General features: G+C 43.8%; 1 protein-coding gene across 1 annotated transcript in view; it reads left to right on the forward strand.

The window, feature by feature from the left end:
- The window catches only part of TSPAN3 (tetraspanin 3), a 50,806-nt gene extending 39,803 nt beyond the window's left edge, over nt 1-11,003 (forward strand). Inside the window, exons 6-7 of the mRNA XM_063926583.1 lie at nt 7,205-7,288; nt 9,666-11,003. Of these exons, the coding sequence (XP_063782653.1) occupies nt 7,205-7,288; nt 9,666-9,758 (177 nt within the window). The 3' untranslated portion in view covers nt 9,759-11,003. The remainder of the gene's footprint in view (nt 1-7,204; nt 7,289-9,665) is intronic.
- Nucleotides 11,004-19,501: the final 8,498 nt, after the last annotated feature.

Here is a 19,501-nt window from a genome sequence, read left to right on the forward strand (position 1 = left end):
AGGAGAAAGTCCTGAAGCTTCAGGACAGGATTCGTTGCTTCCTTTCTCGTCCGCAAGTGTCGATACATTCGGCGATGCAGGTGCTGGGCCTCATGGTGTCAGCATTCGACATGGTGGAGTATGCTCAATTCCATTCTCGCCCCCTCCAGAAGCTGATTCTAGCCAAGTGGGACGGCCTGCCTCACCGGATCAGGTCTCAAATGATCTCATTGACTCCGGAGGTCCGTCTGTCGCTGCTCTGGTGGCTCCAGGACCAACAGTTGTTCAGGGGCCGTCCCTTCTGGATATCCAACTGGGTCCTGTTGACGACAGATGCCAGTCTAAGAGGTTGGGGTGCGACCCTTACAGGGTCGGTGGACCAAGGAGGAATCTCTCCTCTCGATCACCATTCTGGAGTTGCGGGCGGTCTTCAATGCGTTGAACCTGGCCCAGCATTTAATTCAGAACCGTCCTGTTCAAGTACAGTCGGACAACGCCACCACAGTGGCTTACATAAATCATCAAGGTGGCACTCGAAGCCGTTTGGCAATGAAGGAAGCCTCACGGATTCTACAGTGGGCAGAACGCCATCTACCGGCAATATCGGCAATATTCATTCCGGGAGTCCTGAATTGGGAAGCGGACTTTCTCAGTCGTCGGGACGTGCATGCCGGCGAGTGGGGCCTCCATCCAGAAGCGTTTCAACTCTTTGTGGAAAGGTGGGGTCTTCCAGATGTGGATCTGATGGCGTCTCGACACAATCGCAAGGTTCCGGTCTTCGGAGCAAGGACGAGGGATCCTCAAGCAGCGTTCGTGGATGCGCTGGCGGTGCCGTGGAGGTTTCGGCTGCCGTACGTGTTCCCTCCGGTGTCACTCCTGCCCAGGGTAATTCGGAAGTTCAAGCAAGTAAAAGGAAATCCTGCTTCTCATAGCTCCGGCGTGGCCCAGACGGCACTGGTTCTCAGACCTGCAAGGCCTGTCGTCAGAGCGTCCACTTCTACTTCCACAACGCCCAGACCACCTCGTTCAGGGCCCTTGTGTCTACCAGGACCTAGCCCGGCTATCTTTGACGGCGTGGCTCTTGAAGCTTCCGTCTTGAGGGCTAAGGGCTTTTCTGAAGAGGTCATTAAAACTATGTTGCGGGCCCGGAAACCGGCTTCTGCTCGGATTTACCATAGGGTCTGGCATTCATACTTTTGTTTGGTACGCATCTAACAATTATGACGCTTCCAAGTTTAATACAGCCAAACTTTTGCCTTTTCTGCAGCAGGGCCTAGATTTAGGCCTGCGTCTGGCCTCCCTCAAGGTTCATATTTCTGCCTTGTCGGTGTGGTTTCAGAGAAAAATTGCGACTTTACCTGATGTTCATACTTTCACTCGGTGTGTTGCGTATCCAACCTCCCTATGTCCCGCCTGTGGCTCCTTGGGACTTGTCGGTGGTTTTGGAGGCGTTGCAGGAGCCTCCATTTGAACCTCTTGGTTCAGCTGACCTTAAGTGGCTTTCCCTTGAGGTGGTGTTCTTGCTGGCTATTGCCTCTGCTAGAAAAATGTCGAATCTGGGTGCCTTGTCTTGTAGTTCCCCATATCTGATTTTTCACCGTGACCGGGCGGTTCTTAGGACTCGTCCCGGATATTTACCTAATGTGGTTTCTTCGTTCCACCTTAATCAGGAGATTGTGGTTCCAGCCTTTGTCTCTCCTGATTTGTCTCCCAAAGAGCGGTCTTTGGATGTGGTACGGGCTCTCCGTATCTGTGAAGAGAACTGCTTCTATTCGAAAGTCTGATTCTCTTTGTTTTGTTTGGATTTCACAAACGTGGCTGGCCTGCTCACAAGCAGATCCTGGCCAGATGGATTAGAATGGTGATTGCACATGCTTATATGAAGGCTGGTCTGTCAGCTCCTGCTCACATTACGGCCCATTCTACTCGCTCTGTTGGACATTCTTGGGCGGCCCACCGTGGTGCGACCCTTGATCAATTGTGCAAGGCGGCTACGTGGTCCTCAGGGAACACGTTCATAAGGTTCTATGCCTTCGATACTGCAGCTTCCCAGGATGCTTCCTTTGGACGCCGGCTTCTTGTGCCCGCTACAGTGCGTCCCCTCCCATAAGGAACTGCTTTAGGACATCCCCATTGTCCAGACTTGTGGAGCCCAGTGTACCCCGCAGCAGAAAACGAGTTTTATGGTAAGAACTTACCTTTGTTAAAACTCTTTCTGCGAGGTACACTGGGCTCCACAAGGCACCCACCCTGACGCACTTAGCTTCTTTAAGTTGATACGGCATTAGCCGCTGACACTTCTCTTGTCGTGAGAGTGTGGTGTATGTGGCTACTAACCGTTGTCTCTTTTCCTGCTACTGCATTGGGCTGGTTAACTAAAACTGAGCTCCTGTGCTGGGAGGCAGGGGGATATAGGAAGCGGTGCTGTGCATTCTGGGAACGGTCAAAGCTTTGAGTCTGTTGGTGCCTCGGATCAAGATCCTACACTACACCCCATTGTCCAGACTTGTGGAGCCCAGTGTACCTCGCAGAAAGAGTTTTAACAAAGGTAAGTTCTTACCATAAAACTCGTTTTAATACTGAATTGGTTGACGTAATGTTAAAAAATATTTACAAGACAATGAAGTATAAGGAAACTGCTCAGTAGAGTGAGCAAGATCCCTTGTTTGAGGCCAGAACAAAGAAAGCTAGGTCCTTTCCTGTGCATAAGGTGGTGAAAGACATTAATCGTAAAGAGTGGCAGCAGCTGGATAAAAGAATTGGCAGGTTTAAGAGGATTAAGCGTATGTATCCGATTTGTTGATGAGGAATTTCTTACTTGGTGTAATATTCCTTAAGTAGACGCACCAGTGGCAGAAGTAACGACCAGAACTACAATACCTCTAGAGGATGGTGCTGTATTGAAGGATTCAATGGATAATAAGATGGAGAATGCTTTAAACAAATTGTATTTTTCTACATCCATTTCCTTGAAGTCTGGTGTGGCTATAGTTTCTGTGGCCAGGGCCTTGAGATTGTTCTGTTCTATTATGCAAACAGATGTACAAGACAACATTTCTAGAGATTACATTTTAAGAAACTTGAATATCATGCAGAGGGCAGTGGATTATCTTTGTGAAGCCTCGCTTGATGTTTTGGTGTTCTCAACTAAGTCTATGACCTCAGGTGTTATGACCAGAAGGGCTTTGTGGTTATGGTCATGGGCAGCGGATAACCATTCTAAGAACAGATTAGTTACGCTTCCTTATGAGGGATCCCTGCTGTTTGGAAACAAGCTAGAGACTATGGGGGTAACTCTGAGTTGATCGCAGCAGCAAGTTTGTTAGCAATTGGGCAAAACCATGTGCACTGCAGGGGGGGGGGGGGGGCGCAGATATAACATTTGCAGAGAGAGCTAGATTTGGGTGGATTATTTTGTTTCTGTGCAGGGTAAATACTGTCTGCTTTATTTTTACACTGCAATTTAGATTTCAGTTTGAATACACCCCACCCAAATCTAACTCTCTCTACACATGTTATATCTGCCCCTCCTGCAGTGCACATGGTTTTGCCCAACTGCTAACAAAATTGCTGCTGCGATCAACTCAGAATTAGGCCCAATGATTCAGAAGAAGTCGGATGGTAAATCAGTGAGATTGCCACAGGATAAGCGTGGCAGATATGCAAGTGCATCTTCAAGACAGCAATTTAGACAAGCCAGATCATATAGACCATGCCGTCCCTATGGGGATAGAATTGGACATCAGTATGTAGACTGGTATGGTTCTGGTATGACACGCCTGTCCTTTCATAGAGGATATAGGAGAGATAATCCGAGACAATGACGGTGCATGTCCCCTTACATCAACACCTGTAGGGGGCAGGATTTCAGAATTCAGTGCTCAGTGGGAGAAGAATGTCCGGGACAGATGGGTGCTGGATATTGTGTCGGGAGTTTACCGGCTGGAATTCATGAGAGTGCCAAGGAGGGAAAGATTTGTGGAATCGAGAACACCGTTCCTAAATCAAGAGATGATTGCTTTAACAAAGTCTGGAAGCACTGTGTTCTTAGAGAGAAAGACAGGCTTCTATTCTCATCTTTTCCTAGTAAAGAAGTCCTCCGGTGGTTTCAGAACGATACTGGATTTGAGGGATCTGAATCAAAGGATAAGGAGGAGGAAGTTTCATATGGAGACCCTAAACACAATTCTGTTGGGGATAAAAAAAAGATTCCTTGGCATCGATCTCAAGGATGCGTATTTACATATTCTGATCAGAAAGGAAGGCCGAAGATTTCTAAGGTTCAGCATAGGAGGAGAACACTTCCAATTCACATGATTCCGTTTGGTCTTACGTAAGTTCTGGTGACTCTGATAGTTGCCCCTTTCTCCCTGAGACAAGCTATTTGGGCCTATCTCAATGATCTACTTCTGGCAGGAGAATCGGGAAAAAATAATACAGGAAATGTTGGATCAAGCATTGACCTTTCTACAGATGCATGGTTGGTTGGTAAATTGGGGCAAGAGTCGACTGAAGCCAACGCAGGTTCTGCAGTTTCTGGGTGTCCGCATAGATACCTCTTCAGTATGTAGTCATGTTATCAGAAGACAGGCATATAAGGATTCGGGATCTGATCCTCTTCATTCAGAAACGGGACAAAGTACCGCTTCGTGTAACGTTGCGTCTGTTGGGAATGATCTCTTCCAGGATAGAAGTGATGCCGTGGGCGAGAAGGAGAATGAGGACATTACAGTGGGACACCCTAAAGTATTCAAGAGAAAAAAACTCCTTTGCACCATCAAATAAGGTTGACAAAAAAGACCAAAGAATCGCTGTCCTGGTGGAAGCTCACGCAAAATTCTGAGCAAAGAGTATCTTTACTGGAACCCCGGTATCTGGTTTTAACTACAGACGCAAGTCTGACAGGTTGAGGTGCTCATCTGCTGCAACAAAGTTATCAAGGAAAATGGTCATCAAGAGAGGCAGGATATTCGTCAAACCAACGCGAAATGAGAACGGTGTGGATGGCGATGTTCGAGTTTCAGGATCAACTTAGAGGAAATCCTCTGAAAGTCTTTTCAGACAACGCAGCTCTGGTGGCTTATTTAAATCACCAAGGAGGAACAAGAAGTCGAGCAATAATGTTGGAAATTTCGTATATCATGCAATGGGCATAGAAACACTTAAAATCTCTGACGGCTCTACATGTTTCTGGCAGGGACAATGTGTTGGCAGATTACCTAAGCCGAAATCAGATCCAGTCTGGAGAATGGGAGTTAAACGTGCAACCCGAGATAGATCTCATGGCCACCAATTTGAATACAAAGCTGCCTCGTTTCTTCTCAAGGTATTATCTCCCAATGTCAGAGGGAGTGGATGCTCTATCCCTAAAATAGGAGTTCAAGCTGGGATATGTGTTCCCTCCTTTTCCTCTAATAGCCAGAACATTGAAGAAGATCAGAGAAGGGAGGGTGGAGGTGATCATGGTAATCCCTTATTGGCCGAGAAGGACTTTGTTCCCAACAGTGCAGAGAATGTCTGTTGGGAGGATGTGGAGGCTGCCGGTGGTGCAGAAGCTGTTACATCAGGGCCCTTTGGAGTACCCAAATCCGCAGAGTCTTTGACTGATGGCGTGGAAATTGAGCGGAATTTACTGAGAAAGAAAGGTCTGTCTGAGTCGGTGGTTCATCTACTGTTGCAAGCCAGGAAGAAGGTTTCTTCGTACATTTAATATAGAGTATGGAGAACCTTTATCGTCTGGTTAAAAGATAGGTTTAATGTATTGAAGGCTGAAACAGCTCAAGTTTTGCAGTTTCTTCATGATGGTTTTGTCAAAGGTTTGTCGGTTTCAACTCTGAAAGTGCAGATATCGGCTCTGAGTATTTTGTTAGACAGAAAGTTATTTGAGGAAGATTTAATTAAGAAATTCTGTCAAGCGCAAGAAGAATAAGGCCAAGAATTAGATCAATAGTGCCACCCTGGGATCTAAATTTTAAATGCTGTGATGGAACATCCGTTCGAGCCATTACAAGAAGTATATATGAATTTTCTGACATGGAAAGTGTGTTTTCTTGTGGCTGTTACTTCAGCAAGGAGAGTTGCAAGTGCCTTGGGCAGAAGAGCCATACTTGAAGGTGTTATCTGATAGGATTGTTCTAAGGACAAACCCATCTTTCCTACCAAAGGTTGTGTCAACATTTAATGTTAATCAAGAGATCATCCTGCCATCGTTTTTTCCTCATCCGAAAAATGAGGCGGAGGAAAGATTACATACATTGTATCTTGTGAGAGCAATGACAATTTATTTGGAGAGAATCAAGGTTTTCAGTTAGGAGAGAAGTGTATTCCTAGTACCTGTTGAATCTCTGAAAGGGTGTACACCAACTAAACAAACCATTCTAATATGGATTAGAGAAGTAATCCCATTCGTGTACCAGAAAGATGGCCTGGAGGCTCCAGAGAATATCAAGGCACACTCGACTAGGGCAGTATCCGACTCGTGGGCTGGGAAGGCACAGGTGGTGGTTGAGGATATATTTGCAGCGGCTATGTGGTCATCTATACATACCTTCTCTAAACATTCTGCTTTGGATATTGTTAAAGCTCACTTTGGTAACCAGGTTTTGCAACAAGCCTTGGCATAATTAAATGTTAAGCATCAATTTTATGTCTGTGGTTGTTCCCTCCCGTAATTCTGCTTTGGTATATCCCATAGTGTGGCAGCCATGAAGTAAGGAAAAGAAAACAGCGAATTATATTTATGATAATGCCATTTCTTTGAAGTGCTTCATTGCAGCCCATTAATTACCCACCCTGTGGGGAGTGTTTTTTTTTTTCTTCTAGATAATGGCGGAGGCACTCAAAAAGACAGGGAATAAGAGGAGTGACACACTTGCATATCCAAGGTGGGCGGGTACTAGAAGAAAAAACCTCCTGTCTATGATAGGGGAATGGGTCGTTAACCCATAGTGTGGCTGCTATGAAGTACTTCAAAGAAATGGAATTATTGAAAGTATAAATAACTGTTTTTTAAATACCGACTTAACTACTTAGGTTTGTCTGTTTTTGCTCCTTTATGGGTTCATTTTCTTTATACTCTTAGGCCAATGCAGATTAAAGGGATTTTATTAAATACATTTAGAGACTGACTGATCATTTTGTCTTCTATAGCTCTGGAAATACTTTATGCTTGAATGACGTAAACACTTATTAGAAATATTTGTTATATTCTTGTGCTTCTCTCTAGGGTTGTGAAGTGCTGGTTGTTGAAAAACTGCAGGAAATAATGATGTATGTAATATGGGCGGCACTGGCATTTGCTGCAATACAGGTGAGACGTTACATGGTTTGATTATTCAAACAATATTGGGATATTTTATCCGTAAGATTGAGAATTATATGAGTGGACCCATGTATATATTATTGAGAAGCCAATAGATTACGTCTAAAAAATGCACAGTACTCAAGGCAGGTTTACATCTAGGATTTCAAGACTGTAGAAATTACTTTTTGTCTCTTTACAGTACTTTATGTCCTCCTTTAAGAACGTTAAACTTTTTTACAGTAACGTTTGGATGGCCTCACAATAGGGCGCCCCAAAATGCACAAAATACCATAGTGCTTTAGTATCATCCGATAATAAGACGGCATCCTTTTTAGAAATAAAATGTCTTAGTTATGGGTTTACAGCTACACCGTATTGGCAAACAATGGGATCTGGTCAGCATACCGGCGTTCGGAATACAGACACTGGTCAAAATGCTGACGTTGGGATCCCAACATGGATCAACATGTCAGCATCGGAATATCGACTGTCTGCATCCTGAACGTAAGTATGCTACATATGCTGTGGTTCCTTACGGTCAGGCCGTGTGGTGGCTATGTTTAAGCTGCAAGGGGACGGTTAGGGTTAGGCTGGGGAGGGGGGGGGGGGGGTTAGGGGTGGGGGTGAAGGGTTAGTCTACTTGCCTTCTAACTGTTGGGATCCTGCTCGTTGGGATGCCGATACTATCTTCAAAAAAATGGTAGATGGCTAATCCTATATTTGCAATTTTAATAAAAATAGGATGCAGTGCGTGGATTTTTTTTTATTTTATTTTTTATATTTTTTAAGATCACTATGTGCTTGGGAATTTGGTGTTTTTATTGTTGGTTTGATGTCCACTTTAGACAGTTTGGGATTAGCAGTAAAACACGTTTATTGGAACTCCAGCATCCAGACCACTCCTGTCATTCAGTTACACAGTCACTCCTTATCCATCCTGCTTAAGTGGCTGGCAGTGGAGGCAATATCTCTGATACCTAGAAAATACTAGCTAGTTAAGCACTGCTACCAGAGCCACATTTGGATTTAAACGTCAAAGGTTAGTTTGACAGCTGAGAGGAGATTGTGGTGAAATTGTTGGCTGTATCTGCTGAGTTGATTCCATAGAGACCCCAGTATACAGGCTACTGGCATCAAGTGGCAGCAGAATTATAATAGACCAGGGAATTTTGGATTCTTCTTAGTCATAATTGTCTCTGTCAAATAAGAGTATTACTCCTATGTTCTATGTTGTTGTCTGACAATTCCAGCCACTTAAATGAAAAACATTGATTGTTAAAAGCACATGAGTCAGACCATTACCACTGCAGGACCCTTTTTTCCTCTAACCAATATTAATTGTTAGCGAACATGGTGCGATTTGTTTGAGAACCTGCACAACTGGTTTGTGGTTATTTTAGTAAGGAATGTGCCATGTCACCTAAATAGACCCACTCACCCCTGCTCACTCTTCATATGAAAGATACTTAGCCGAGACCTGCATTGCATTATACAAAGTTGTGTAATGAAATGCAGGTCTTGTCTAAATATCTTTCATATGAAGAGGGAGCAGCGGTGATTGGGTCTATTTTCTTCTAATTCTTCCCAGAAAATTGTGTCTTGGAGGTTACATTTGTGTACTAAAACACTATATACAGTGGGTGTGTGTATATATACTTCTATCTTTCTACACACAGTATTAAAGCTGTCCACACAGAGGCGATCCTGCAGATCTGCTTCTGTATATGATCACTTTCCCATTTGGGGCAGTTTTGTGGCCACATTAGACAGATCTGGGTGTTCCTCTATGTGCTTGTCTAGTGGTCAGCTTACAGCTTAGACAGTTGGACAGTGACCAAATACAGGTTCTGTAATGGACTGATCCCTTAATTTTTGGGTACAACAAACCAGAATACTGGTAGTCATCGGCTATATCCATGTATGTGGCCAAATGTAATAGCCTGTGTTATTTGGGAAGTGGCGGGACTTCTGTTATTTAGCCGCAAAATGGAAGGCAACAATGTTATACTTTTGGTGGGGGGCGGGAGGGGGTTAGTTTTCTTTTTTTGTTTTGTTTTTTTACAAAAAAAACTAGTATCTAAAAAATAAAATGCTGCTTCTACTCTTGCGGCTAAAACTCAGAAATCTCAGCACTTTCCAAATCCGACAGCTTATTACATTTATCCCTTAGGGGTAGATTTACTAAATCTTCCAAAGAAAGACAATTGGCCACTTGTAATATTTTTCTAGAATTTTTTTTTTTTTCTATAGGAATTATCTATATTTGCATCTTTTTTCCCACATATTAATTTTGCTTGTTGGCATGGAATTGTACCCCCCCTCCCCCCCCCCCCCCCTACTTTCACTAAATTTTGTCTTTATATTTAACCCATTAATATTTCAGCTCCTGGGAATGCTGTGCGCCTGTATTGTGCTCTGCAGAAAAACTCGTGATCCTGCCTATGAACTCCTCATTACTGGTGGAACCTATGCATAAAAATCTCTAAGTCTCCTTGCCCCTTGTGCTTGGATCCTGCAGCCCTTGTTCCAGAGGAAGCCGCATTGGGATAAGACTTTCCAAGTAGTTTCTACAATGCTGATTCTCAGCTATGATCTGCGTTGGTCATCTGATCCTATGGACTGTTCTTTACCCTCAGCCTGTCACTTTAATAGTTTATTTTTTTATTTTATTTTTTGTGCTGATTTGTAGGTTTTAGAGTTAGCGACTGGTGTTTTGCGATAAGAGTGCTATTGGTGTAAATGCAGCACTGTGATTTTATATCCTTGCTCTAAGTCCACTGCTAGCAGAGACCCTTGCACCTCACTGAATGATGTCTAAGAACATGTTGCCCTGTGTTGCAGTTTTTGATCTTTTGGCTGTAAGAGGGATAATCTCTTGAAGTTTTACACTCCTGTATCCATGCAACACCAGCAGCCATCATTTTCTGGACTTCTGAATAATGTTTGTGTAAATTATTACCACTTGACCTCACAGCTATGATTTAGTCCCATATTTGGCAATGGTGTGTTGATATGTGTTGTCTGCTCCCAATTAAAATCTTATTCGGCTGTTTAATAAATACCAATGAGACTGAACACTGGATTCAAAGATGTTGCTTGTAGAGGATGCAATCAAAATACTTCTTTGTATCCTTTATAACAATTAGTAAAAGCTTTTACAGATGTTCTGTAAACCTTGACTTGGCATAATATTTTGTATCTTTAAAAATTATGTAGCATAGATAGGATGCATGTTTACATCCAGGAAGAGCGATCCGCAGATAAACCTGCCGTCAGTCGTACTTTCTAAATCTTTTCCAAAGTTGTAAAGAAAAATATTAATATGCACAGGCCGTTAACTTGTAATATCTGTGAAACAAACCTTTTGTCTTTTTAACTCCAATGACGCACAGAAGGCAGTTCTGCAATGCAATTACTGTTCCATTCTCACAGGAGACTGTATTATGCCTTCAGGCGGGAGCTTGGTCTTCCTCCCAAGCCCACACTTTATGTGGGTGGGTATCTGCTTGACATAGAATTTGCATAACACACTGTTGAACAACTATTCTGACGTTAAGAGTTTGCATTAAGATATTTTACGTAGAACATTATGTTTTGTCTATCCTAGAATAAAATATTAGCACCTTAGAGTGGTCTGTGTAAGTGTCTCAATTTAGAACAGATTCTGTGACTGGAACTGACCTGTAAATAGTAACTGATCAATAAAATCTTCATAAACCAACTGTTGCAAAAAATGTTTTCTTTCTTAACAGGAGAGATCAAGTTTGTGTGTGTGTGTGTACCTATATCTCACACTATATGGACAAAAGTATTTGGCCGCACCTGTTAATTATTGAATTCAAGTATTTGAATCCGAACCATTGCCACAGGTTCTGATTATTCAGAACCATTGCCATAGCACCTAGCTATGCAGTCTCCATTTGCAAACATGTCTGATACAAAATGGGTCGTTCTGAAGAGCTCTGTCAGTGATCGCGCAGAGCGGGAAAAAAAGTGGGTCGCAGGAACCCCTTACTTTAAAAAATTGGGGTCCTACTCCACTTTTTCTGTGTCCCAACACTATTTTATATAAATTTGAGTTCCCCCTATGTCCACCCCACATGCCCTACACAGATTGAGATTGAAATGCTGGCAGTCAAAATACAGACCGCGGCATCCCGATGTAAATAATCTCGATCTCCGGAATGCAAGTATACTTACCATGCCAGAATGGCCCACTAACCCTCCCTTCCAGCAGCCTAAACCTAACCCTCCCATCCCCACCTAACCCTCTCCGGGGGTGCCTTAACCTAACCCCCCTCTCCTCGCAGCCTAAACCTAACACACCCTTCCCCACAGCCTAAACCTAACCGTCCCCACCACAGCTTAAACCTAACCTTCCCCTGCAGCTTACCTATCATACCGGCCAGGATTGCTCACTGTAACAGAGTCCTCGTCACGATAACTGCGCTCCCCAGTGGCAACTGTAAGTCTTCTAGCAGCTCCCAGTCTGAGTAGCAGTGGCATCGGCGACAGTGGTATCCCTTGGACACAATCAGCACCCAGTGTCTGCCTATCCACGGTAGGGGACAGGGCCTTCTGGGAGTGTGCGGAACAATTGGGATTGGGAGACAGTCTCAGGATTCCTATTTGTGCAGAGCAACACATTGTGTCTTATGGGACCTACTCATTTTCCAACACCAGGTCCCTCGCTTTCTGTAGCGTCTATTTTGAGAACACTGGCATAGGTAGCTGTATAAATTATATAATTAAAAGGGATGTAGTTATCATCCCAGAGGTCGGGATCCTGTCTTCCAAAATGCCGGCAGGGGGCAAAAGGATTCTCCCACTCGTGGGTGTTTCATGATACCCATAGAGCAGGAATAGAACCTGTGGCGAGCCTGCAGCCTGGCGAAGGCAGTGAGCCCACAAGGGGCTTTGTTGCGCTTGTCATCCTGCCGGCTGGGATTCTGGTGTTGGTATGATGACCTCCCGGCCGTTGGTCAAGCATACCCAGCGCGATTAAAAAAACAGGTCAATTAATTACTAAATACACCTTTTTATTAAATAATACATTTTATATATGTAATGGAGTTATGGTGCTACTATGACAGGAGCCACAGACTGGATTTAGACACTACAAAAGTGTTGCGGGGAGGATGAGAGGGTGGGTGACAATGCTGCTGGGCTGTGTAGCATACAGGACACTCAGCACAGCCACTGGGATTCGATAATGTTGCCTGTAATTTTGTGCTGAGTGATCAGCTTCAGTGACACTCACTGTGCTGTCTGCCTCTGCTGGTAACTGCACTCAGCACATGATTTACAGCCAACTCTGAGGTATGCCTCTCAATGTGTCCCTTTCTGGCCTCCCTAAAGCGATATGATCAGCCACCGCAAGTCCAGCCACCTGCAACTCAGCCGCTCTCCGCCTCTCCTCCAACAGCACATATGCAGTCACTTGGCGCTCAGATCCAGGCTGCAGCACATACGCCGTCACACCCCGCCCCGTAACACATACAGACAGTGTACCAGGGCCCGTCCTCTTCATGCCCTTCAGTACATGCCTGACTGCAGTATGCCAACTGTGAAGTTTGGAGGAGGAGGGATAATGATACGGGGCTGTTTTTCAGGGTTTGGGCTAGGGCAGTTATCTCCAGTGAAGGGCAATCCTTTATGCGTCAGCATAACAGGACATTTTGGACAATGCTATCCTTCCAACTTTGTGGCAACAGTTTGGGGAAGGCACTTTTCTATTCCAACTTGACTGTGCCCCAGTGCACAATGCAAGGACTATAAAGACATTGTTTGATTTTGGTGTGGAAGAATTTGTGGGATGAACTGGAACAGAGATTGCGACCCAGGCCGCCTCGTCCAACATCAGTGCCTGAACTCATAAATGCTCCACAGAATGAATGGTGGTAGAAGAGTGGAAGTTGTTATAGCTGCAAAAGGGGGACCAACTCCATATTAAAGTATGTTTGAAAACAATGTCTTGGCAGTCCCTGCTGGTGTAATGGTCAGGTGTCCGAATACTTTTGTGGATATGGAAATTCATCTATGGTTCATCTTCATATATGGTTTGTTTTCATATTTTTTATTCTGTCTGTTTTTGTTTTTCAGACATTACTGCATGTATGTGTACAGCAGGGGTGGGGAACCTTTTGGCCCTCCAGCTGTTGTTGAACTACACATCCCAGCATGCCCTGCTACAGTTTTTCTATTTGGCCATGCTAAAACTATTGCAAGTATGCTGGGATGTGTAGTCCCAACAACAGCTGGAAGGCCAAGGGTTCCCCATACCTGGTGTACATCATGTGATGTTGCATATAGACCTAGACAACTTGGTATTAATACACCACTGCTGTTTTATCCATTCCTCCCCGACTCATCTGCAGTTACATAATAACCATAAGAAGATTAACCTTAAACCTGCCAGTAGTACTGGAGGTCAAATGTACTACTAGCAGGTTTAAGATTTCTGTTTGTATTAACATGTGACACTATCTCCAACATTACAAGCCACACACTTGGCACTTGCAATATTGGCTTATGTATCAAAAAGTATGCACTAACCTTTGGTTGGCTTATTATTAAAATATTTCAAGTAGAGCTTCTAGCTTAGCTCTGTGGCTTGGTGCCAGAGCTTAGCTCCCCCTACTGTGAAAACCTGACTATGCCACTGTAACATTCCCACCCAAGAACTCTTAACTGACATTAATAACTGTTAGACTGGCTAACTTACGTAGAGTGATGAAGAGCCGAAAATCGTTAAGTGTTCGGTGGCTTTTTGAACTATCTGGGGAACTGCTCGTGAAACCTGCACTTGATACAGACTGGTGAAATGGTTTTGGAGGAGAGAGGAACCCCATTCACCACATGTGTGGTGATATACATGTATTTTTATTTATATTGTGAGTGCGATATGTGAATAAAATCTGTTCCATTTTAAGACTGTTGCACTGTTTTGTCTCTCTGCTTTTGAGATGACTACACTGTGAAAGTTCAGTGCAAAAGTTCTGAAATCAGCTTGAAGAAAGAATTGTATGGAAAGAGTAAGCATCACACTCCTTATGAACATCTTGTAGGAGAAACTGTTTATTTGCGCCATTTCTGGGAATATATTTGTTTAGGCTTATTGGATACTGCCCAATGAATCCTATGGTAATAAATAAAACAGAGATGTTACTGATATTGAACCACCAGTCTCATAATTAGCAGTCACCATGACCAAACGGCATAAATGTTTAGTCTACACAAGGATCACTGATTCCTCCTGTCAAAGTCAGAAAAATATCTCTATGCACACTACCATATTTGCACCTCACACAGGTCCGTGCTGCGCATGCGTACGCTCTCCCGTACGTGCGCATACTCACAGTCGCGGGCACCCGCAGGCGCATGGTATGCGTATTTACGGTAGAGTTTATGTGGTTGTAGCATGCGACTCAATCGTAACATATTTTCAGTAATAATGTATTTTGTAGATCATGGTCCCTTTGATAGATTCTGAAAGTTTGGTTAATATAGAATGTTTATGAACAGAGGAATCCCTCTTTGTTTGATACGAAGGGTCAGACAGGAGTAATACAGTGGTGTTTAGTATCCATCGGAAGAATATTTAATTAGAAATATTCCGGTGTTGGTTTGAAGCAGATCAATCGCTCGTGCGAATAGTTATGGACATAAGAAGTTTATGAACATTTACTTTATTTGCACTTTATTACCCATGCGGCGGGAAACCCAGTTTCCCTCCCACCTGAGCAGTTGGAAATAGTCACAGCCCACCTGTATGAATCAACCTATGACCTTTTGTTATAATGCGAAGCCGAATTCCTGTGTCCAATGAACAATGAGATTGTAGGGACCATTGAATTGTATTGTGTGTGGGGCATAAATAGCAGGCCGACCATATCCAACTTCACTCTCTTCAACGGTTCTCATTGCTGATAATCGGGAGCTGGATATCGAGGCGCATGCGATCGTTCCCCTTGTGCGTAAGTTCTCTCCGTAATCATATTGTCTTACTGTGAGCCATTTCTCTCTCTCCCTCTCTTCTCTTTCTCTCGTATTTTTCCTTGATTAGACTTGAATTGTATTGTATTGTATTTCCTGTGTAGTTATCTGGTTAGTTGGTTTATGTTATATTGTAGTGTATGCTTTGTACTGTGATTCCTTTTGCAAGTATAATAGTCATAATACACATAATAGGTTTCGGACCCTAAGCCCAGGTATCTGTGTATTCTTTATAGTGTTAAGTACTCCCTGAGCATCGGTGACACTCAAGCAGCTTTGTAGTTAATCAGGTTACACAAGGTTGCACTTACACTTTGTCTCTACATTAAGGTTTGCTGTGTATTTCATTGCTAAAGGTATAGATATAAAGGTTTAACGTTGTGAGCGTCTGCATCGTTGGTGATCTCCTCGTGGTCCCGAGCGCTGCTACGCTATAGCGAATCATTACGATAAGTCAACAGCCAATAGTCTGCCTGCCTGCGATCACTTGGCCGTGAGTGAACGTGACGCCTGAGCGTCTCGATCACGGCTAAGCGATCGATACGCAACTTGCGTACCCTTACGGTACTTCTTACGTAGATAGCGTACATTGTTCTTAGACCTCATAAAGGGTTATATACACGATAAATATTTAGCTTTATCAATTGGCGGCTCGTCCTGTCCTTCACATATCTGCACTAGGTAGATCAGCAGACATTATCCCTCAGCAAAGGGCGGGAGGTTGTCTCGTAGTGCTGACGGGATAAGCGTCTGCTTCGCTTAGATAAAAGAGTGCTGAAGGAATCCGGGAACCGGAGGTAAGAACAAAACGCTAGTGTCTTTTAAAACTGTTTATTTTTCTGTCTTGCGTACACACGCACGCACACATATATATCTGCATTTCCGTTTCATTTTCGTATATCATTCTCCTGTCTGCCAGTTTTATAGTTGATAAAAAAAGTGCCAAAAGAGATTTGCTGTTATTTCATAGTTTAAGAGTAAAGGTAATATAGTTAAAAGATAGACAAACACACAGTTTTGCCTGGGAGATAAGGCGAAGTCAGTGTGTTGTGTGGTAGATGACCAGGGATCATCTACATTGATAAAAAATATAAATTGTGTTACGGTGGATCTTTGCTTTGCGTACACGTGTCCCTAACAAAAGACTTGTGTACGCAATCCAAAGGCGGACGCACGCAGCGTACATTACGCAACGGAGCGTCCGGTTACGCCCATGTAGCTCAAGTCACGATAAGTTGATTTTTAACGCAACGCGGTAAGTAACGCAAAGCGGTAAAGAGCGCCACAGGCGATAAATAACGCAAGTCTATTTTTGGAAATCCAAAATTTAAATTAACAGATCCTGCTCCTAATTGGTAACACAGCTGGGCTAAAGAAAAAATTTCTGCGCAGAAATAGAAATAGAAGCAAAAGTGTACATGTGATGAGTGAGTGTTTTTGTATTACATAAGTTTATATAACTTAAAGGTTGAACCACAAGAAAAGTCGAGTACTCGTGAGGTACACGCGTGTAAGTGACGTGCACGGTGGCTAGGGAGGCATCCTTGGTTAAACATAATATTTGAGCATTAGAGTATAGCGGACCAGTATAGAACAAGACCAGGAGGTCAGACCAGGAGGTCGTACAGAACAAGACCAGGAGGTCATAGTAGACCAGCAGGTCCAGGTACAGTAAACAGGGAAGTCCGCTATACAGTTCAGAGGCACAACACCAAGAGAAGGGTTGGTGCAAGACCCATATAGGCCGTACAAGCTCTGGCTGAAGGAATTCGCAGTCGTAAGTTTCGATTCCATTGGTCTTTCCGTACACAAGCTTAGTTGTTTGTGTACTGAACGACTGGACCGCACGTAATTGTGTACAGTAGTTAGTAATCTGACCTAGTACCATTAGAGTAAAGGGGTCACAAACGCTATTTGTACATTCTGACGTGATTTGTGTAATTTTTTATTTTTCAAGAAGGGAAGTTCGCTGGTCACTCAGGAACTATCTGACAAACCTCACCTTTACTGGAAAGAGTAAGTGTTCTGCGGATAACCCTCGCATGTTCCAGTAAACAACGGTTTTTATAGGTGCCCTGGGTCGAGTGCGCCAGCACCATATCGGTGTGATCAGGTCGCATTGGTCGGCGTGGGCGAGTGAGTGGGGTACTCGGTAAACCGCCACCGTCAGCCTATTGTGAACAATCTGGTTTTCTGTAAGGGTTCGCTGAAGACCTTGATATAGAGATCAGAGGTAGAGCAAGCAACGCCTGCAGAGTTATGGGGGCCAGTTGTTCAGGTAGGGGGCGATCAACCTCGGTTCGGGTTGATTCAGTGGTCCGACCAATTAGGTCGGCCAGGTATATCATGTGTGAGAAATATGGAAGTCACACAGAGGTTTTATGTGATGAATAGGAGAGAATGACGGTACAAGACCGGGAGAAATTCCCAAGAATAGGTAGCTTCAGCCCAGAGGTGTTACAAAATTTAAGGAGGAGGATATGTCTCATAAAATCAACAAAGAGACGAGTTCAGCATTATGATTATTTACAGTTGTGGCAACAGGAAGGTGAGATACAGAGAGGTTTGGCTCAGGCGGCGGGATCTGGCTCTAACAGAAAACTGATTGCCACGGCCCCGCCGCCACCATATATATCAGGAGAGAAGTTGATTACGGAGAAAGACGCACTAAAGTGTAACACAAAATCACTTAGTAACTGTGTAAATGTTAATGATAATGTTAACCCATTAACCCATGCAAGTATTAACCCGTGCAAGTTGTACCCTGTTTTGAACTTTCCTCAGGAGTGTGATCAAGAGGACGAAGCGACAACGATTTCAGCGCTCTCTCTAGCAGCCACCATAGCAGAGACCACAGTAGGCACAGCAACACCCACGAGATTAGTAAAGGCCCCTAGCGGAGGGATAGGTGAGGTCGTATCAACTGGTAAGTACGGCACCATGCATTATGCTGAGACTATTTCACCACAAGCTGTAGAATCTACACAGAATGAGGTTGTTAGAATTACTCCTGTTAGGGTAATAGCAGTTCCCAATGGGAAAACAGATGTATCAGGAGCCACTCCCATAAGGAACATTGCCATGTACAGCCCATTTTCCCGAATGGAATTAAGGACCATAGTGTCTGAATTCCCTGACCCTAGAAAAGATTTAGTTGCCAGCCAAAAATACATCACAGACTTAGGAAACACTTTAGAGCCCAATAATAAAGATTGGCAGATATTGCTAAAAGCTTGTTTACCCTCCAATGTCGACTCAGCTCAATTTTTAGCTGATTGTGGACTAGATCTGGATGTACCTCTTACAGATGTGTACAACAAAGATAACGTAAGAAGGATAAACTTACAGTTAAAGGAGCATTTCCCAGCAGTTGTTAAATGGAACAAAATATTTTCCATTAAACAAAAAGAGTCAGAAACAGCTGCAGAATATTTTCACCGGGCACTATTAGAAATGGCAAAGTACACTGGTATAGAGGACATTAGGACAAATCCAAACCATCGAGAAGTAGCAGTATCTGTACTAATGGATGGTTTGAAGGAAACATTAAAGGCAAGGGTACAGACCACGCAACCATGTTGGCGAGGTCTGTCAGTGTCCACTTTGAGAGAGGCTGCTATTGATCACGACCGAAACATCACCAGACACAGGGAGTCGCAGAGTGATAAGCTAATGTCAGTAAGTATACAGGCTCTGACCACAAAGCAGCCTGCGTATGTACCATCCAACCCTGTGGGTAAGTCAACTATGATAACATGTTATTCTTGTCAAAGACAGGGACACTATGCACGAGACTGTAGAGCAAAAAATTCGCAAAGATCATACCAACCCCCTAGACAACGACACGACACACGACATTGGGAGCAAGGTCCGCAGAAACGGAGTTATGAGCCACATACAGGGGAAACAAAAAGATATCCCCCAAACAGAGACTGGCATGCCTTTGGTAGTTCCCAACTATCTCCCTCACAAATAGTTGCTGCCAGCGGGATTCAGGGAGGTCACCATACCCAATAGGGGTGTGGCCATACCTGTAATCTGCAGCCAGTGAAATTGATTGCCAACCTTGAAAGTGAACCCGAGGTCGCAATTAATGTAGCTGGTAAAACTTTAAACTTTCTTGTAGACACAGGGGCGGCCAAGTCAGTGATAAATTCGACAGTGGGCATGAGAACCACTGGTAGGACAATTCCAGCCATGGGAGTAACAGGAGTAGTCCAGCAC

This window comes from Pseudophryne corroboree, chromosome 6 (assembly GCF_028390025.1).
Source record: "Pseudophryne corroboree isolate aPseCor3 chromosome 6, aPseCor3.hap2, whole genome shotgun sequence".
NCBI lineage: Eukaryota > Metazoa > Chordata > Amphibia > Anura > Myobatrachidae > Pseudophryne > Pseudophryne corroboree.